The following is a 22,000-nucleotide window of genomic DNA, read 5'->3' as shown; positions in this document are numbered from 1 at the left end:
AAACTAAAATGTTTTTTTGTTTTGTTTTGTATTTTTTTTTTATTGTTTCAAAGTTACTTTTAATTCTTAAAACACTTGATTTACTGTTCTGCAGAGATGGCTTTCAATATGGGTTTATATGATAAACACATTTATGAGTGTGGGAAATCAAATAAAAAAAACGTTTTTTTGTTTGTTTTTTTTAATGTAAGGGACAGCGCACCTTGCAAAGACAAATTGCGTTTTAATGTTAGTGTAGATTTGAATTTGCATCGGGGAAAGCACATGATCTGATTTTGAGACATCAGAGGGCTTGTCTGGGCTTGTTACTGCTAAAGCAACACTTCTCCTCAAACAGACCAGCATTGCACGTGTCATGTGTTTAACACGAAAAACATACATTTTAAAAGGAAGTGCTTCAGTGAAAATGCCATCAAAAGTCACGACTGCAAATGCATTGTTTTAAAAAAATATCTGTTGCATGACATTCTTGTTATTAAGATTTTTATAAACATTACTGCAGCATTAAGTTTTTCTTTTTACGGGTTTATTTTCAATTCAAAAACACATTTTCAAACATTACAACAAATATAGTTACAAAGTAAAAAATAAAGTGCAAGCATACATTTGAATATTAAATACAAATAAATAAATAAATATGCAAATTATTCACTGTGCTTGTATATGCATTACAAGGACTGCACTTCTCTCATATTGTGCCAGAGACCCTGAATACTCTAGCAAAGCCTCAAATGAAATGCAAATAAAACAGAAATGAAAAAGGCAATACAGTTCTTTTAAAATTACAATTCTTTAGAATGCAAAGAGAAAACGAAAAAAGTGGTATATCCCTTACAGATAACCTTTTTAAACTTTTACTTCAGCAAGTACTGTGTTCATACTGGCACATAAAAACAAATATTAAAACAATGTAAGACTATAATACAGTTTTAAAGGTAACACAAAGGGAATCAAAGGAACAAAGGCTGGTTCTATGATAACTTAAACAATGAAATAAAAAAGGCTTCACATTCTTAACAACACAGCTGAAAATAAATAGAAAACCTCATTGCTACTGTATCACCAAGTCTGGGTGAATTCATCCCACAGAGGTGTTTGTACTCTATATAAACCTGGGTATCAAATGCAACTCATTCTCTGACACCATGCATCTCAGTGTGTTTTCAGCGTACTCCTTCTGAGCGCCATGCACTGACAAGGGCCTTATGAGACCGTTGCTTTTACTCCTGTACCTCTGGAAACGTCTGTTCCCCGCACCTCCACTGACTCCCCTGAATTGTAATCATCTGGATCCTTTAGCACAACGATAACTAATTCATACCATAAAAAGGGTGTGGTGCTGTACAGCAGCTGCTGGAAGGTCTATTGATTCATAATTACATTGCTCTCGGACAGACAACTTCAGGAAAACCCAAATGGGTTAAGCGGTTACTCATTAAAGTATTTTACTTGTTTTGGGTTTTTTTGTGTGTGTTTTTCTTTTTAATTTACGAGCGTACGCGCCCGTGGTGCAGTTTATACTTAGGCTTGATACACGGTAGTGCGATCGTCTCTTTTGTGTTGACTTTGTGCTGACGTCTCCCATGAACAGATCAATGGTGGGGTGGATGAATCATTTTCTCCTGAGAGTCAGAGTCCCAAATGTTGTCATAATCTAGATCATCTTGCTCCTCCGTGGGATCCAGGTTAGTGTGCGCTGTAATGATTGATAATTGTGTATTTAAGATTCAGTCAGGTCATTTAGTACATTAGTTAAGTGTCATACAATTGACTGACAAGATCTATTCATTAAAGTCTCCAGGTTCTGACCATAATATTTCTAGTATCATATACCATAGCAGCATACTGTTAATACTTAGCCTATTAAAAATGCTGTAATCCAATCTGATTAAATATAGCAGTCATAAAAAAGAACACACTATGAAGCCCATGTACGGTAAAGTTAAAGATTATTGTATTGCATATTATTTTAATTATTATTTGTATTTCTTTAGCTTTATTTAAGCTTTTGTGTTTCTTTTAAACGTATTTTATAACAAGTACAATCTTGCATTGCACACACCCTGCCCTGCCATGCACAAGGGCATGTACCTTGATAGCTTCCCACTGCAAAAGACAACTTCCAAAACAAGACCGTTTTTCATAATGTTGACAACATTGTAAGAATTTGTTAATAACCAAATCATAAACCCCAAATAGTCAGGTAGCAATGATTAAGAGCCATTTCGCAATGATTGTTATTGATTGTTATTGATTTTTTTTTTCAGTAGTTGGCACACAGTTTTGACGTACCCGCCTGGCTTTCTCTGTAGCTTTCAATAAGATGTATAATCACATTGTGCCCAGAGGTGTCATCTAAAAAAAGTCAACATATTTTTGGAAGATTTCGTATTGCTTTATGTCTTTACAAATCTTAAACAAGTTTAAAAATACATTTCCTGTAAGATATATTGCTGCGGTAGACTCAGGCTCTATTTAACAGTGAGGGGAATGGCTATAGGAATGTTTTCTGAAAGGAACAAACCCATTTTGATGGTATAAAACTAGAGAGAACTCACCCCAGTGCATTCTGGTAAGTATAGTCCTGCTTCTCTTAAAGAAAAGAAACAAGTCGAAGGTACCTGAGACAGGTAAAACGTAGCAGAATGCATTGTGATGTGTTGAAAAGCCTGAACTGTCCCAGTGAACACGGAGTCATATGGTAACACTAGTTATGGATGAGATAATCATTTCAGATCAAGTATAACTTGTTCAGACATGATTATCTTTAAACATTGTACATTGTTTTAGATAATCCTCGTGCCTTTCTGGAACTTGTCTTAATGATGCATCCGTTTCCTGGTACAATCAGGATGAGTGGCAGAGACCGTTCTCACGCTAATCGAATCGCATGCTGTTCACTTTTAAGGGAAAAACCAAAAGCATACCTTTTAAACGACTCGTAGAAATCTCAGTGTTTTCCAATGAGTAGCTTTTCTGCAAAGAAAAGATAAATTGTTTATTTAGAATAATTCACCGTAGCCTTTCTGGTCAATAGTTCTTTTGTCCTTACAGATACTGTTGTAAACTTCACAAAACTCCAGACTGTTTTTATTGTTATCCAAATGAGGTAGAACTCAGGTGTAAACAAACCCTCAGGTACATTCCATCTAGAGATCTATATTGTGGTCAATGGATTCTGGACACTTACAGAAAACAAAATACATGCATTATAGTTTTTTTGTGTTTTTTTGTCAATTGCCATTTCCATTTTTTTTTTCAATATTCTAGTAGAATAATATCATGAACAAATTAAATCTTCTACAATCCGATGGAGGGGGAAAAGAATTGGAACCTGTTATACTTTTTCATTGTCTGTAGTTATAGTGTTATCAGATTGTGTTTTTAATTGTTTAAAATGTATTTATTGTGTATCTTCATCGATTATTGAAATTTACAACAGCAGGCAAACGTACTTCTGTGTTACGGCCATGCAGTGCTGGAGGTGCAGGCAGGAGCTTCACTGTCGAGTGGTCTCTGGTGCAGTCCTGTCTTGATAACGGTTCAGTTTGTGCTTCTTGTTTTATTAAGGGTGGGCTCCTTTTCCTCTTTCCTAAGGGAGGGGTGGACAGTTTGAAGGACCTAGGTAATGCGTAATCGCTGTCCAGTGTGGAGAGTGCTGGATGCTTGTGGTTGTCTGAACACTGTAACATGCAATTACATTTAGTTCATTATTAAACTTAGGGTTAAATGCTTTCTATGATTTAAATCTTGCTTATGGTTAAGAATCTTCTGGTTAAGAATTCTATTTTAAACATGTATAACAGTTAATATTTAAATAACAGGAAATATTTATTAAAACAACTTAATCAAATATACATCTCCAATAATTAATGTTTGGTTTTTGCTGGAAGTGCATTCTGACTGTGAATGTATTTAAATTATGGCTTTGAAGAATAAAACCTACAAAACATATGAAAATTATAACATGCATGGGTGTTAATACAATTGTCAATATCTTTGCCACAGTCTTTTTTTTTATTTGGCATGTCTTTAAAGCCGATATAGTTGGAGCCATAATTCATATTTAAGCACAGGCATTTGAAGGTTACAGAATTAATGTTGAGTATTAAAAACACCAGTTGTGACAAACTTACTTCGGGTTCCAGGCTGGTGTCTTTGTCAAGCCATTCGTTTGGTGTATACGGATCGTCATATAGAGGGGTCAGTGGCTTTCTTGGTGCACACATATCAGAATATCTTTGTAGGACAGAAGACTGATGGTTTTGGATGGACGACTGAGGTGTGCTCCAGCTATTAGACTGAAAAATTGAAACAGCACGGCAGTCAGTTCACTGTACCTACTGTATAATGTAACAGTTACATGATGCTCCTCATAACCTCCCTCGTTGTCCAGCAGGAGTGTGAGAACCATGTGAGGTTCACGTTCACAAGACTCAGCACTGTTGTTTCTTAGCTTATGGGTTTGTTTTTTACTGGGTTGGTTCAGTGGCTTCCCTTTTAGAGTGTGAAAAACCTATTATAAGTCAGTTATAAAAACAGTTACAGATAACTAGAAGAATACTGGTATTTTTCAAGCTGTGGTGGTCCAGTGGTTAAAGAAATGGGGCTTGTTACCAGGAGGTGCCCAGTTCAGTCCCAGCTCAGCCACTGACTCACTGTGTGTGACCCTGAGCAAGTCATTTAACCTCCTTGTGCTCTGTCCTTCGGATGAGACATGAAACCGAGGTCCTATTGTAAGTGACTCTGCAGTCGCTTTGGATAAAAGCATCTGCTAAATGACTAAATACTAATAATAATAATAATAATAATAATAATAATAATAATAATATTTAAATAGCTGGTTCTTGTAATGTTGTTATATGAAGGCTGGCAGACAAACACAGAGAGACGTTCCTACCTTTATAAGTGGTAGCTTGCTCACATCATCTGCAGGATGCTCCAGTTGCAGAGAGCTGTATGGCACGTTATAGACAGGAGACAGGGGGTCTTCAATGGAGGCATAGGAGTCTCTGTCTGGAACAGAGTACCTAGCAGGGGGCGGGTGGATCTCCATGATAGATTTTACATTTGATGACTGGGTGCTGCTTCTTCCACTTAATCCAAGTGTTTGCTGCATGTCGGTGGAGGCGGGCCGACTTGAAATGTACTATGAATCATAAAACAAACTGGATAAACACAGCTGTAATGTCAAAATGTGGGAATATAGATACTACACTGAACAAAAATGCTCTTTGTACTTTGGGGTGAAAAAAAGAAAACTACACAAAGGTAATGGTATAACTGTCACTGACCTGTGTCACCTATTTTATTTTTTAAACTTCAAAAATGCAGATCATAAAAGTTGACCTGTTTGTTGTGGTTCTGGCACAATCTAAATGCGTACTTTGTACCCTATGGCAGCTGCTTGTCAGATAACCTGGCATATAGACTTATCTGCTGATAAGCTTTTTGAGAGCGGACAGACTTACGCAGAAAGGTTTTGCATATTCGGGTGACAGAAGCTGGTCCTCATGGTCTTCAATGGGGAAATCGAAGGAGCTCCTGCCTCTTCCAGAGTCTCTGTGTGGCGGTGGCTGCTGCTGCTGAGACCAGCTATGACTATTCTGAGTCTGAACTTGGCCAGTACTCCCCCACTTGGACTGAACTGAAGCTCTGCTGTCTCGAGGAGGCTAAAACGGAGGAAACGTTGACATATTTTTAATATGTAGTTTTCTAAGTAGTCCATACTCAATAAAATATAATAACAATACCAGATTCTGGTAATCAAAGAAATGTAGACTCCAATTTGTCAGTTTTTGTAAAGTATATGGAAAACTACAAAGCGGTACGTAATTCAGTATGTTAATGCAACATTCTTCAGCAGGTTTCATTCGACTTTATGAAGCAAAATGAGTTAGTTCTTCTATAGGGTGAGACAAAACATTGGCTGTAGCTGTACTTTCGGTCCTCACCTCTTTTTCAGTGGGTGTGTAGATGACGTCATAAACATTTGCTGAAGGCCCTTCCACTGCAACCTCTAAAGCACGTAGATGTCGTAGCCAGTCCTGGTAATCGCACTGATCCAAGCATGTTACTATTATAGGATTAATAAGTTTGCCTAAAGGGAGACAGGCAGAACTGTTTTAACATCTCAGATTTCCCATCAGTGAGTCGCTATCAGTATACACAAAACAAGCCACACACACACACAAAGTTCTCGCTTACCTTCAATCATGAATGTGTTAGGCTTGTCGTCATTGTTGCGTGTTGATACTGTTATCGCGTTGAGAGGAAGTTTACCCTGTAATAAAACAATAGAATGTTATCATATGTGTTTGTTTTTTTAGTTTTTTTTTCTTGCATGTACTGTATTGCTATTCAGTACTATATGACTAATTGAATGGACTGGGGTAATAATTTCTCTAGTCACCTTCTAATCTAAATTGTGACATATCCAAATACTAACGCCCTTTAACTATTTATCCCGCTGGTGTCCTGAAAACTTAAAGCCTTAAATTACCTTGTAGAAAAGTCCACCGTCTTCGTCAGACAGGATAATGAGAGTTGCAGGGTACAGGACCAGGAGTCGATCATACTGATCCTATAAGAGACAACATTTGAAAATGCAGCATTGTTCAACAGACACTCCCAATAAAACCTGCTGGCTGCTTTTACTAGCGCTGAAGCTAACTCTTCATAAAATAGATGGGCAGTTGAAAAACCAGGCGTGGGTATGCAGTGTGGAGCAGCGGTTAGGGCTTTGGACTCTTGACCGGAAGATTGTGGGTTCAATCCCAGGTGGGGACACTGCTGCTGTACCCTTGAGCAAGGTACTTTACCTAGATTGCTCCAGTAAAAACCCAACTGTATAAATGGGTAATTATATGTAAAAAATAATGTGACATCTTGTAACAACTGTAAGTCGCCCTGGATAAGGGCGTCTGCTAAGAAATAAATAATAATATGCACACAAGGTGGGACCCTAAACTAGTCTCTGCACTTGTCAAGCTAGGGCAGGTATTTTAGATCTCACTTGCTCAATACTGAGAAATTCAATTTCTGTAAACCTGTGTTTGTTATGTGGCAGTGTAATGACAGACGTGGCATTGTATTCCACACACAAGAATTCCAAATGTCTTTCTACCCTTACGAAATGTTTTTTTTTCACTTGCACATATTTGTTATATCACATTGGCATGCTTATTATAGAAGCTGGAACATCGCTGCTTACCTGGCATGGTAAATGCTGCATCTTGGTCTTTGTCACAAAGGTGGTTTGGCCTAAAGATTCTCTTTGTGATCCTTCCCATTCGTAGATCATCTCATTTTCCACAGACTTCCTCAGTTCCTCTTTCTCTTTACCATGCTCTTTCACATTCTAAGGAAAATGCACAAAAGGCTTGCATTCAGTACTTTTAAATTACAAATAATAACCATTACACATTGACTAAAATGAAACATTTGTCTCAAAGTTACTAAGTTTATTTTTTAGTACTTTTGTTATGATTGAGTGTTTTAAAGTCAGTGCTGCACTCAGGTATAAAATCTCAATAGCTAGAGCAGTATGAATTTCTTTACTAAAACCTAAACGATATACCCATCATTTGAAATGAATACCTCTTTGAAAAGGGATATTGCACTGCACGGAGCACACGCTTTAGGGTTAGGAGGTTACTACATTTCTAGTTAAACTGTTAGGATTCTTTAGTCTGACTGCACTGTTCACAGGACCTGGCTCTCCCTGGTACAAATTCCCCATATGCATGTACATCATTCCATTTTAATAAATCACAGTCTTTTTTCCCCCCACGCATTTGGCATGCAATGAATGCATAGTCTCAAAGTTATTATCAGATGTCAGAAAATATATATATATATACCTTAAGCCTTGCGTAGGTTTTTGTTTCTGCTGGAGTAAAACTCCCTCCATTCAGCTCAACCTGCTTCTTAAGTTGTGTGAGCCATGTCTGGAGCTCTTCTTCGCTGTGGCAGTAGACTACAATGGGGTTTAAGCACGAACCTAAAACACATCAGAACAGACAGGGTTAGCAGAGATACAGCTACGAAGCGGAGCACGCAGGGTTAGCAGAGATACAGCTACGAAGCGGAGCACACAGGGTTAGCAGAGATACAGCTACGAAGCAGAGCACACAGGGTTAGCAGAGATACTGCTATGAAACGAGCACGCAGGGTTAGCAGAGATACAGCTACGAAGCGGAGCACGCAGGGTTAGCAGAGATACAGCTACGAAGCAGAGCACACAGGGTTAGCAGAGATACAGCTACGAAGCGGAGCATGCAGGGTTAGCAGAGATACAGCTACGAAGCAGAGCACGCAGGGTTAGCAGAGATACAGCTATGAAGCGGAGCACGCAGGGTTAGCAGAGATACAGCTACGAAGCGGAGCACGCAGGGTTAGCAGAGATACAGCTACGAAGCGGAGCACGCAGGGTTAGCAGAGATACAGCTACGAAGCGGAGCACGCAATGTTAGCAGAGATACAGCTGTGGACAAACATTTGGCATCACCTACAATTTTAGGATTGAGACATGATTTTTTTTTCTGGCTGACGCAAAGTTTTTTTTCCTTTTTTTTTTTTTTTAGGTTTCTGAGCAGGGCTTCTTATTGAAGTGCCTGCCCTTGTTTGCTCATTGCAAAGGTATAAAGCAGCATTCCATTGGGCTGTAATGCAGCTGCATTTATTTGCAGAACATAAACAGAGGTTCTTGTCTCAGAGTAAGTAAAGATTTTTATGTCGCCATGATTCACCTAAAGGGCTCAGAGATAACGAATGAATAGGGTTATAAGCATGAACGTCAGCAATAGCAAGCTGGAGTTAAGCCTATTGCTAAGGAATTTGCCATGGCCTGGAGTTAATGATGACTTGGTGGAGCAGCATGATAGCCTTTTGACCTGACAGTTCAGCTGGCAAAAACACCTGTCGGGTAACAAGGGGGCTTGTGTTTGAAAACAAGGCCATGCAGTACTTTCCCACATGCTGCATATACACAGCACCATCACAAGATGATATAATGTCATATTACCAGTTACTGTACTAAGTTACTTAATATTACTGCTTTTGTATTTAAGGCTGGAAAAATGAAACTTCAAAAGATGTCTTGAGAAATAAAGCAGACATAATTGAGCTTCAACGAAGAGGCAATAATAACATAAACATCTGTCATAACCAGACAGCACCATGTAAATGAACTCTGATGACATCTGTTGCCACCACTTAACTAGCGCAACAATAAATGATCTGTTGTTTTTATTTTTATGACAAAGCTCAATAAATCAGTCTTCAGTCCCACTGTTTAATGCTTTTGATTTGAAATGACAGTCATTGATGTTGTAAGCACTTAATGTTTTGCTAAACTAAAATGGAATAAAAAAAATTCTACTGAAAATAGATTCTGCACACAATGTGGGCCTTATAATGTCAGCAGTAACATTTACCTGGTATTTAAAAATGATTTTGGTACAGTCCCTTTAAAACAAAGAAATGCATCCTGCTGAGCGTGCAAGAATGGGCTTTATTAGCCACTTCCTGTAGTGACTGCATATAGATACTCCAAGCACAGTGTCTCCCAGCTTTCCTAATAGCGTCCCACAAGGCTTCCTCATAATGCAGGTGATTTAGCATAGGCTTAACCGGAAAGCAGTACAAATCCCTGTAGCTATTGCTGCTCAAATGGTTCAGGATGCAGTAAATTAGGAATTTGTCATGGGGTGCCCCACAGGGAGTGGATAAGTGCAACGCCGTTTTAACATACAGTACTCCTGTTTTAGAGTATTCCAGCACTGCTAAATACCTACTTAAAAACCTGATCACAAAAACATGCACATCATTCTGAAGCCTGCTGGATGTTCTGTACGCTGGGGCTGTGTTCCAGTATATAACTGGATTGTTTTATTAAATAATGCTTGATATTGATAAAATGCTTCTAGAGCAGACCGTTGCTGGATTATAAACAGTCTTTCAATACCTCAAGGGATAAAGCTTTGTGCATTGGACCCAGCATCACTGTGTGAGATCTTTAACCCTTTTGCTCCCTTTTTTCTAACCACCTTCAAGCCATTATGGATAGTTACTAACCTGCTATTTGAAAGGCGTGTTCATCATCTCTCTCACTTCTGCACACGTTGATCTCCTTCAGGGGCAACGTTCCCTGCGCAAAACACAAAACAAAACATAATTATGGGGGAAAAAAACACAGTTTTACAACTAGGTTTAGTGAGTGAAAAAATAAACAAATGAGTGTAATGCAGTTTATGAGGATCCCAGCTAGGTGGGGCAGTGACTTCATTGTGTGTAACACCCTTTTCAACTGTAGGCTGTATCTGGCCCAGACAGAAATGACTGAAAACAAGCAAAGTAGTATGACTGTACAAGTGTCACTACAGTTCATTCGTACTAGCCTTTGGTGCATTTATCTATTTAATATTTATTTAAAGATCCCCAGGCATGTCAGAGCAGGGCAAGGGAAAATTCAGCCATGCTAGAATTGTTGACCTGTGTTGACATTTAGTCAGGGAACCTCAGGTTAACAAATAAACTCTTCTGTAAAATGGGTTTTGTTGTTTAAAGTCTTGTTCAAAAGATGGCACGTCCAACAGCCCAGTACTGCCCACCATGCTTGGGTGGCACTGGTTGAGTTCTGTCTCCAATGCTCCACAAGAATATCTCTTGTACCAGTTTACAATAGATTATTTGGAATTTTCTGAGCATTCCAACCCTATGCAAGTTCCGAAATCTGATGACATCGGAATCTAAGGTGGCATCTCAGCAGCAAACATGCGTAAAGAATGCCCTGGCTCACAAGAGCCATATCTATCTTTGTATATCATCAAGTATAAACTGGCTTCGGTGAGGTAACGATAATGGCCAGGAATGAAGGACTGGCATTGCCACTATCTAAACTGTACCTGTTTAAGGGACAGCTTGATACATTATGAAGATTAATTGCATATCCAAGGAGGTACAGATGTTAAAACTACTCAAGTCACCTGTGAACCTTCTTACCTGATAGGTTAAGCCAGTGAAGTTGTTTGATAGAAAATGAAGGTGTGTCTGGAATAAGTCCAAATAGCAGTCATGTATGTCCTGGAGCAAGAACAGAAAAGAGACCAGTTAGTTAAAACACTCACAGACACAAATAAACAAGTTCAGACTGGTATGGAATGCTCTCTTCAAAATATTAAAACAGGGTCTGTGTGAACAGGTTGAAAGCAATACCTAGCTTTCACTGTCCCACGATGTGTTTGATTATATATATATATATATATTTACACCCACCCAGCATGACAAATTGCTTGTCCCGGTCTCATTATGATCCTAATGGATGATTGTAAGTTGCGCTGGCTTTTATCATAAAGAGGATTTCATTCTCGTAAGTATGGATCAGTGCAGGATTGTGCAATACAGCTGGCACAGAAAGTTCACCTGCATGTTATGACACAATCAAAAGTACCCAGCTCAGAGTGAATCACTGCCCTGTGATGTTTCATTGCAAGAACCTTTGTTTGGCAGTTGCAATTTCATACAATGTTTTATTTGTAGAGGCAATAACATCCTGCTGTGTTCTATATTTGTATTGTAGTTTTTATATATTGAAATACCTGTGCAGTATTATTTTATTTCAATTGAACAAGTTTACAACGACAATTACATGTACAGTGCCAATTAAGATTGTTGTTGCAATTGAATCAACAACCATCAAAGTGACACTGTGTTCAGAGCGCAGATCCAATTCCAAGAAACCGTGATTATAGCATTTGAACACTGGGTGGCACTGTGTGTTATACAAAAATATGTTCAGCAGGCCTGCAATTAAGATGTAGTTGTAATTATACAAGTAATTGTAATAATACCAGGTATGCATTTATTTGTCGTCCGATCAGCCACTTTTGGCGACCCCATTTGTTTGGAAAAAATAATAAGTTATAGAGTATGTTTCTGTATTTGTATCTGTGATTATTGCTGGGTTATTTAGAATAAATAGAGTAAACATGTAAATGTGTGTAGTTTTTAGTATAATTAGTATTATAACTGCAGTTGTAATATTTATATTTTTAGTATTATAACTGCAGCATAATAGTAAATGAACAAAATAGCTTTGTAATTGCAATTTCCGCACACAATTCTGCTCTAATTGCAATTGTAATTGGCTCCAGGTCTGATGTTAAAGAGAGTGGGATTTGCCTGGGTAATGCTTGTTTCATAACCAGACACATGCATGTCTGATCTGCTTTGCACAGCCTGGCCTACCTGACAGTGCAGGAATCGGAACCTGACTGGGGAGCTGAAGATCATTTTCCCCAAATTCTTCACACTCGTGCTGCTCTTTTTCCACCCGTTGTTCGGATCATACGCAAGCTTCTGGTCCCAGTTAATGCTTTCTATTTTTTGCAGGTCTTTAGTAGACATATCCTGGAAAAGGTGTAGACATTTCAATTAGATACGAGTACCTAGACCCCCGTAGCGTCTTGTGAAAACTGTTATCAGAAATGTAAGGAATTGTTTTACTTGTTTTCAAAGAATAAATAATATTCATATTATCTAAAACAATTATACTGTACACACTTATTAATAAATACTGTAAAAACCTTCGTATAAGTCTATTTTCTAGGTATTTTTAGTGGGTCCTAAGAAGGGGGGAGCGACTTATACACCAGTGTGACCTATAGGCTTTTTCCTGAAGTTGTTGTCTCAAAGAGGGGGGGGCGAGTTACACACGGGCCTTACCTTTTTAGGTGAAATATAGCACAGTATGTTGACAATGCTGTTGGACTTCACTTGTCCTTCCTGGGGATATTTCTTACGAAACAGTCCATTACTGTTAAGAGGAAGAATAAATATTGAACAACATTTTCTCAGCATGCTTTCAACAAAAACTGCCCACTTTCCTTTAATGTGTTTTCAGTAAACACATCCATAACTAAAACCTTAAGCAAGAAGTCCATTCTTCCCTAATGCTAAAAACAAAACATATTTTAGGTAAACAAATGTTTGGAGAAAATGTCTGTTAGTACCACTGTAGGTACAGACAGCAGACATCAGTTAGCATCTCTCTTTTGGTAACTGAAATGTGTTATTTAAAAGTAGTAAAATGGCACTTGTAATATTGTATTATTATTATTTATTTATTATTATTATTATTTATTTCTTAGCAGACGCCCTTATCCAGGGCGACTTACAATCGTAAGCAAATACATTTCAAGTGTTACAATACAAGTAATACAATAAGAGCAAGAAATACAATAACTTTTGTTCAAGCAAAGTACAAGTGTGACAAACCACAATTCAATAATACAGCAGATAATAGTGACAGTGACATCAGGATATGATTAAATAGTGATAGTTACATCAGGATATGATTAAATACAAAATACTACAGGTTAAACACTTGGCAGATTACAGTATTCTGAAGTACAGGATTAAATGCAGTAAAATAGGGGGCAGATAAGAGCAAAATAAAGCACATTTACATGAAGGGTGATAGTGTCCCAGGATACAAACAGAGGAGTTCTACAGGTGCTGTTTGAAGAGGTGAGTCTTAAGGAGGCGCCAGGAATGTGGTCAGGATTGTAGTATGGTATTTTGTCGTTGCCGTGCTTTACTGTACTTTATCAATAATTTAACTTGCTTTACTACTATTTACAACACTTTTCTATTTTTCTGTACCTTATATTATACTGCAGCAAACATTTTGTGTAAATTAAACGTTTGCATTCCAATATCTAGTCTACTGGTAATTTGCCCAGACGTATCCTTTTAAGTCAGACGGTTTTGTTTATTCTGTTGCATTGAACCAGTTTCTTTTTTATTTTTATTGCCTGTACTTTTGTTAGTTTTCAGGAAATCCTCATTAACTTCTTTTGCATTTCAAAGCCAACTGATGGTGTTCTTCCTTAATCAAATCCAAGCCATTTGAATCAATCACTTTGCTGCCCTTTGTCTATCTACAGTACCCAGACCTGCCTAAACACGATTAAAACAAGAACATATGTCACCTGCATGTGTTCAATATACAGCTGATATGTTACCCCAGTAATAATTAATATTAGAAAAAATGATGTACTGCTTCTGAAATGGTGGACCATGTTTACATAACTTTAAATTTCATTTCTAATGAAGCACAAGTTAAAGTTAATTGGACCCATTGACTACAAAAAAGCATTGAATTTAAATTACATTATCTCAATTAAATCACACATGTTATTCAAAACCAGTAGCATTTTAATTCAGATCGGACTGCTATCTTTTATTTTAAAGTTGAAAGTTTAGTTGGGTTTGATTTAAAATTAACAATTAAAACACGTAAAAGGGTATTAATATTTGTGTGTGTGTATGTGTGTATGTGTGTATATATATATATATATATATATATATATGCGTGTGTTTAAATATCTACCACTGACTTATTAGCAATTTTTAGAAAAAGAAGCAGTAATTACCAATAATTAACTCACCATATTAGGAATAAATTAACCAATGTTTTTATGATCAATTTTCAAACCTACATTGCTCCCCAGAAATGACTATAAGATTTTTGTTTCCATTTAAATGTTGAATCAAGAAAAAAAAAAAAACAACACAAAATTATTTAACCCAAAAATACCAACTATTATCAGTTTATTGTAAGTAAATCATATATCCATAAATGAATCCATTCATTCATTAACAAAAATAACAAATAATTGTACATACCTTTTCTTTCGTATGAAGCCCTTACTTGAATATTTGAACCTGTAGTTTGGATGGGAAAAGCACGACATGCTGCTCCCCATTGTGAGTTTCCTTTGTAATCCAAGAGTTGCTTTCAGAAGCAGTGCGAGAGAGACACTGAGCCGAAGGTGCTGCTGAGCTAGCTGCCTTATGTATGTATGTTTAATGTGTCACTAGACATGCCTCTGCATACAGACAGCAAGGGGTGTGTACTGAGGGAGAGGAGGGGCAGGGTAGACCAAAGTTCACACTTCTAGAGTGAACCCAAGATGGTGTGGTAATTAACTACATCTGAGGGATAGTTAAAGCTGCTATTTACAGGGATAAATGTATTTATTTATTTAGGTTGAAATATTTCACTAGCTGAGATGAGATGTACATGTTGCCTATATTTCTCTCTCTCTCTCTCTCTCTCTCTCTCTCTCTCTCTCTCTCTCTCTCTCTCTCTCTATATATATATATATATATATAATGTATTATTATTATTATTTACCTTATATGGAGATGTTATACATATATGTCATAATGGGCCCTATTCACACTTTTCTGATTCATTAAATCCTTTTTGTTTCAGCTTTAACAGTGATGCAATATTTTTTATTTACATCCCCATCTCTTTAATGTTGACTAATACATCTTAGCTTACTAGCAGTAGTAGTGTAGTGACAACAAACAGGTTTCAAGCCTAAAGGCAAGAAGCCGTCCTACTCCTGCAGCAATAGCTGGCACTGGGGAATGTAAACAAGGCATGCACATTTTGGAATCGCTTTGAAAAAGACACAGTGAAACAAACTGAACTGCCGCCCTTTACAGAAAGAATGAACAAAACAAATGCTACGAATGTCAATGGCGTGGAGGTGGACACACGTGAAACGCAATGCATTCTTGTCCAGAGAATCGGCAGCCATCGAGCAGCCTAATCTCCTGCTCCTAATGAGTGGTTAAACGTGGACTTGTGGCAGTCAGTCCCACTCCTTCACATGTGGGCTCTGTGGCTGTACTGCTAGCATGCAGCCTGCCCCACCGGTCTGAACAACTGGAAATGAAGTAATCAGACTGTGGATAAAATCTAGGTCAGTTTTGGTTTCTCCATCTACATGTGAGAGCAGGGAAGAGGGGTGTATTTTTCAAACCAGTTCAGTCTAGCCTGAAAGAACAAGAAGAAACAGAAAGCCTACGTGTTGGCTAACTCACTAGGTGGTCCACAACTAACTCCACATCACAGCATGACATGGAGTATCAGTAATATATGTTTAAACAAAAATCTATAGTCGTGTGCAAATCTATTAGAACACCCCGTTGCTTCTGTAGTTTTTTGATTTGTTGTGCATATGACATTAAATCACTGTAACTGAAAATCCTGGAAAATTGTCAAAATAGGCAAATTAGTATAATTACTTTAATAGGCCACACATGCAATTCATTTAAAATAGTAAGAGAAAAGGAACATCTACCCACAAATGGCAAAATGCATGAGACTTTTTAGAAGTTGTTTAAGATATTATTCTTATTTTATTTATTTCTTAGGAGACACCCTTATCCAGGGCAACTTACAATTGTTACAAGATATCACATTATACATTATTTAGATATCATATTATTTTACATACAATTACCCATTTATACAGTTGGGTTTTTACTGGAGCAATCTAGGTAAAGTACTTTGCGCAAGGATACAACAGCAGTGTCCCCCACTGGGGATTGAACCCACAACCCTCCGGTCAAGAGTCCAGAGCCCTAACCACTACTCCACACTGCTGCCCTAATTGTCTAAGATGCCAAATTAAAGCACAAAATGGTCTGAGGTTTTCATGCAGGTAGGGATGTAAAGGCTATAAATGACAAATCTTGAGGTGTTTTAATAAATGTGCACACTACTGCATAATGATGTCAGGCACGGTCTTCAAAACAGAACAAAAAAAGAAACATGTTGAATGGTGTTGTTCAATGTTTGCATTTCATTTCAATGACAGCCGGCTAATAGGCCTGAAAAGACTGCACTGTTTCAATGCTGTCATTAGCAAAGAAGCGTGATGGCTTTTAAATACACAGATAGATTCAGGGGTTTGGCAGCACTGATTACTGACCGAAAATTGAAATTTTCACACCCTGAGGTTTTCATGCAGGTAGGGATATAAAGGCTATAAATGACAAATCTTGAGGTGTTCTAGTAAATGTGCACACTACTGTATACTTTTCAATAACACGTTGCTTTTTTATTAGATTTTGGTTTTACAGATGGCTTGCAAATACACTCTGTTTGGACCGTGTGAATCAATAAAGAGTATTATTTGGCCACTAATAAAACTAGGGAGGTGAAAGATTGTACACAATGGGAAGACTCTCAGCTTGTCACAGATCGTTTGCTAAATGACCCAAAGCTGGTGAGATTTGTCTGTATACAAATCTTTATGTACATAATTAGGATGGAGAGTCAGTAATAAATAAATAAATAAATAAATAAATAGATAACAGTTAATAGGACTATACTAATAGAACAACAGAAGTATTTATTAAAAGCAGGTGCTTTATAAGATTTTGCAACACTTTGTTTAAAAGTCTTCCTTAGTCTGCAGCTTCTGTTAAAAAGTTATCAGCTAATTTGTGTTGGTGTGTTTGTTTGTGTGGACAGGTGTGTGTACGACTGCAGAAGATTACCAGTCCCAAGTCATTTAAATGTACACTGTCATTCCTTCCGATGTTTCAGTTTACTGCATTCTTCCATGGCTTATCATTGCACGCATCCTCTTTATCAGAAAGCAGACTTTGTTTACATTCCCCATTGATCATTTTAGGTGATGGAAGCCATGCCACTTCCCCCTTTGAAACCTGCTTGTCACAGCATGACAGTCCGATCTAAAAAACCTTATTGCCTGACAGTGCCCTATACAGACAGCTACCAGATCAAATAGTAATTACAGGTTACAGCCAACGTGACAGATTTAAATAAAGTGTTCAGTATTTCTTTACAGGAATTTTCTCATTCTTATTAACATCATTACTGGTCCCCCTTTTTATTTTGCTGATAGCATGGTAAGAATGTGCCACTTAAATTGACAAACCTTGGATTGAATTGTCACTATTAAAGAAAAACAAATAGACCCTTCCCCCACACTGTTTTTTATTGAAACCCTGCATTCTTGTAAGTTTTCTTATGAGTAATGACCACACTGATGCAGGCATTCCACCACCAATCCCTTTTTCAAGTTAATGATACACCACGAAGATCGCAGGTCTCCTTTAAACCTTTATCTCAGCAGAGTACTTGTGGTTTACAAACAACGTGTCACTGTAATTTAGGTTTCTCAAAGAAATTCACAAGTGTATACACAAAATCATATTACAACTAAAACTGAATCCAGTGAACAAACAATTCAAAAAGGCATTTATCTCCTTGCATGACCTACTTGTAGCTATTTAAGAGAGTATCCCAGCAGATTATAACGATAAAACAAGTTGCCTATCGCAGACGCCTGTAAAAACATTCTGAAACCATTGTTAGTTTCAGTTTGGGCATTGTACAGCAGAATGGATATCGAAATAGTGTAAGCCAAGGAATGCAGTGTTCAGATATGGAAGAAGGAACAATGAGGTCTTGGTTCAGAGTGACCTAGCAACACTATTCCTATGATATGACCCTGCTGTCTGGCCCTCTCCACAGCCCCTGTGCTTTATCTCAAGGGTATGCTGGCAAAACACTGTTAAGTGTGTTGTGTGAGGTTTCGGGTTCTTTTGGATAAGCTCTTAAATAAATAGCGTGCTGTGACTTTCTGGATGTGTGAAAGGGTTCGAAATCTGCAACATATTTATGTCTAACCTTTCCCTTTCAATTTCTTTATCCAATCTGTTTAAAATACATATACATTTTGCACATAATAGCACATAGTGTATGCCCCTCAGTTTCTAGCCCTATTTAACTTTTTTTTAAAATCATGTTTAGGATAGTTGCAGTACAGTTAGTAAGGCAATGATTATCTTTCGGTTGGAATATGAATCACTTTTCCTGTAGGTCATGTGATCACAATTGCAACCTACTTACTGATAGACAAAGAGAAGGAGATGTGAAACCTTTTATTGGACTAACTAAACAAGCTTTCAAGACCTCAAAGGTCTCTTCTTCAGGTGAAAGTAGAAGGTTTTTCACCTGAAGAAGAGAGGTCTTGAAAGCTTTGAAAGCTTGTGATTTAATTATTGTTTAGTTAATCCAATAAAAGGTATCTCCTTCTCTTTGTCTATCATCATGGACTAATATGGCTACCATTTCATCTATCAACAACCTACTTACTTTATACTTTTGATGTACTAAAAACAGCCAGTCTGTGTTGATTAGTATTTGTTCTACAGATGTTTAAAGAAATAGATTATATTATATCAGAAAAAGGCTGTACTCTTTGCCAATCCCTTCTGCTGAATGAACACACCACGAATGCAAAGACCCCTACTCTTAAAGCTTTCTTGTTCCAGTGTGAACCCAGCAGTGCTATGAATTTACCAGCACAAATGCGTATTATATGAATAAATAAAAGAGCATATCTAAACTGTATTCCTTTACTAAGGTAAATGAATATAGTGTTATCGCGTTCTCTAAATTGTATAGCATGCTGATGCGGTCATGTGGAATGCACTGCAGCAGTGGAATTTTGGTGTATTGCTTTTAAAATGTCTAAATAAATGACGTGAAAATGTGTTGTTTTTTGTTTACAAAATACATTATTAAACATCTACAGGCTTCAGTATCCCAGATTTCCGATTTCAGGGTGTGTGCTGTCTTCATGACTCACGGTATGTAATCACAGGACTATACCATGAAGCACATGACAGAATGATAACGTATATTCTGTAGCCTGGGAAAGTTTAGTGTGTCATCATCATCATCATCATGCTTCTGTCTTGAGAAGTGCTTTATGCATGCTAGTCAACTCCCAGTTATTATTCTCTCAGTACTGTCTCAATACTAAGAAAATCAACTTTGATGCTAAAGCTCATTTATAATCGTACCATGTACACGAGGCAGAGCAGAATAGAAAGGGAAGGGGCTGTTTTGCTTAATTTCAAAATGCTTAAATAATCTAAATGGTTCCCTGTCCCAGGTTTATTGGATGTTGTGAGAGGTGTTGTGTTGGGGGAAGTAGATGGCACCCTTCTTGTGAATAGAACCCATTAGTATTGTTACAACACAAAGGAACCGGAATTGTTTTTAAGATACAAAATGTAGAGAAATAAAGCATGGGCTGGGAAGACAAGTAAAAATCGTAAATAGAAACTTGATCAAATTCTGGGTAAATCCGAGGGAGGATGTTTAGCAGACTGGAGATGAAAAAAAGCAAATTTGCCATTTTACTTTCCAAGGAAAGGAGATTCAGATGTCTTGGCATGTGACTTACAGCATAGACTGTTATATACATATAAAGATCAGCCCTGCGTAGTGTAAAGATATAATCGGAATGGAAATCATAACAAACTGCAGAAAAACTGCTTTTCTACGTTGCGACATGACTTTATAAATAGACAATTAGCTGGAAATGAATGCCTCTGCTCCGCACCAGTGGAAAAGGTGATAGCAGGTACTGAAACAGCTGCATCATGGACTATGACGAGTAATGCATGTCATACTGATTGAACTGTATCCTAGAGAACCTGGGAGCTACAAATTCAAATCTCTTGACATCAATCTGTATTACCACTAGGTATTAGCTCAGTGCCCAGATAAAGGCATCAGATCAATGAGCAAAGTTATATGATGATCACAGTAATACAAGTCTTACAAGAGATTCTTTCACTTGGCTATTTTTTAACCTCAGGGATAAATGACCAAGGAATGCAGATCCCTGTCTTGTTAAGACATGAGTGTAAACATCCGCTTGCAATGGTTTCACTTACTTGTATTGATGATGCAGTTCTGTTTTGTTTGCTTGTTATAAATGGTGTAAAAATACTGTGACATGAATCTCAGATTTATTTTGGTGGTAAAACTCCCAACATTCTGTATACCAGCAGCTATTGAAAATGCTTTTTTTTAGAACTTGAGGATCAAGTTCAGATATTTGCCAAACTTTTTTAACTTAATATATATATATAGATTTTTAAATATTTATGTATAGTGCAATTTGACCTGGATTAACACCCTTACTCTTGTTGAAAATGTAGCCACACATTCGACAGGAATTATAGATGAGGGGGGAAAAGGAATGGTTCGCCATCTGCATGCTTATCTGTTAGATAAGTCTTGCTTCAGACTCGAACGTGGTTGTTAGACCACTTCAGATCGTGGAGGTCAGAGGGTTTTTGGAGTATCTCAAAGCGTTTTGCTTTTTTTCTTCAGCTTGTTTGTGCACAGGTGGAAGTGAAATTCAACACTGCGGCCGTGGTGCTTGGGTTACTGTCGAGGTGGAGTATAATGAGAGCACACAGCTGTCCCTCTGCGTTATCTGTGATCAGGAAAGCAATAGTGCTTTTGTTTCTTTAACCACCAGCATTATAACATGTGCTGGCAGACAAGCTGTCCTGTGAGCTAATAGTTTTAAAAGAATGAACTTACTGGGTGCAGAGTTAAGGCATTATAAGACGCATTCCCATCTGAACATATTAGTAGCAACTCCACTTATTTTGAAAGGCGGTATCTCGCACACAGAATGTCATTGACAAAAAAAGAAGCAACTCTAAGGTGATTACCTCTCTCATCAGAAATAGCCATGGAACACTCACAGACATGTGTTTTGTTGTTGTTTAAACATGGATGACCGTACAAGGGCAGCTGACGAGTTAATAAGAAGTATATTTGCTTATCTTCCGCAGTTTCATTGGAACCTCAGTACTGATAAGAAAATAGCTCCAAAACAAAAAGGTCCGCAGCACCACAGTCTGGCATACCGCACCCACGACAGTGAAGGCTGGTTTGGCAAGTGTACGTAACGGCATCTCTGTTTCACAGCTCCACACATTTTCCATGTAGCTCCAAGCTATATTGCCTCATCACTCACTGGATAATTCCCTTTTCTTAGAACTGGCATTTAGTTTCTGTATGGATATGAATATTTCCACAGCAGTTTGTACAAATCATGGTTATTGTACTTACCAATATACTTACAGAATCACCGCAGGAAGTCTTAAGGCAGCATCCGATCGCAAGCCAAATTTTCACTGCATTTTAAGCTATCTGTAAATCATTTGCTGATATCTTTAAATGCAATTGAGATATCTGTAAATAAACCAAACCATTTTGAAGATATCTTAATTTCATTTTGAGATATATAAAAATAAAAGAGATATCTGAAATTGAATTACAGATATC

General features: G+C 37.5%; 1 protein-coding gene across 2 annotated transcripts; it reads right to left on the bottom strand.

Annotated features, from left to right (window-relative positions):
• Nucleotides 1–504: 504 nt before the first annotated feature.
• Nucleotides 505–14,853, bottom strand: LOC117432138 (pleckstrin homology domain-containing family N member 1). 2 transcript variants are annotated; one of them, XM_059002374.1, is made up of 17 exons: nucleotides 14,692–14,853; nucleotides 12,727–12,817; nucleotides 12,250–12,411; nucleotides 11,005–11,085; nucleotides 10,078–10,150; nucleotides 7,863–8,002; nucleotides 7,214–7,360; nucleotides 6,503–6,583; nucleotides 6,208–6,283; nucleotides 5,955–6,100; nucleotides 5,472–5,672; nucleotides 4,901–5,149; nucleotides 4,137–4,301; nucleotides 3,456–3,683; nucleotides 2,928–2,976; nucleotides 2,293–2,355; nucleotides 505–1,696 (listed from the first exon to the last, which is right to left on the bottom strand). In XM_059002374.1, the coding sequence occupies exons 1-17, from the start codon at nucleotides 14,769–14,771 to the stop codon at nucleotides 1,593–1,595; spliced, it is 2,136 nt and encodes a 711-aa protein (XP_058858357.1). In that variant the 5' UTR covers nucleotides 14,772–14,853; the 3' UTR covers nucleotides 505–1,592. The 2 variants fall into 2 exon arrangements, with proteins under 2 accessions (XP_058858357.1, XP_033909544.2); XM_034053653.3 differs by lacking the exon at nucleotides 2,293–2,355.
• Between the last annotated feature and the right edge of the window lie 7,147 nt (nucleotides 14,854–22,000).

The sequence above is a fragment of the Acipenser ruthenus genome, chromosome 27 (assembly GCF_902713425.1).
Source record: "Acipenser ruthenus chromosome 27, fAciRut3.2 maternal haplotype, whole genome shotgun sequence".
Taxonomy (NCBI): Eukaryota; Metazoa; Chordata; class Actinopteri; order Acipenseriformes; family Acipenseridae; genus Acipenser; species Acipenser ruthenus.
The sequence above is the reverse complement of the archived record's forward strand: the minus strand, read 5'-3'. Positions and strand labels throughout refer to the sequence as shown.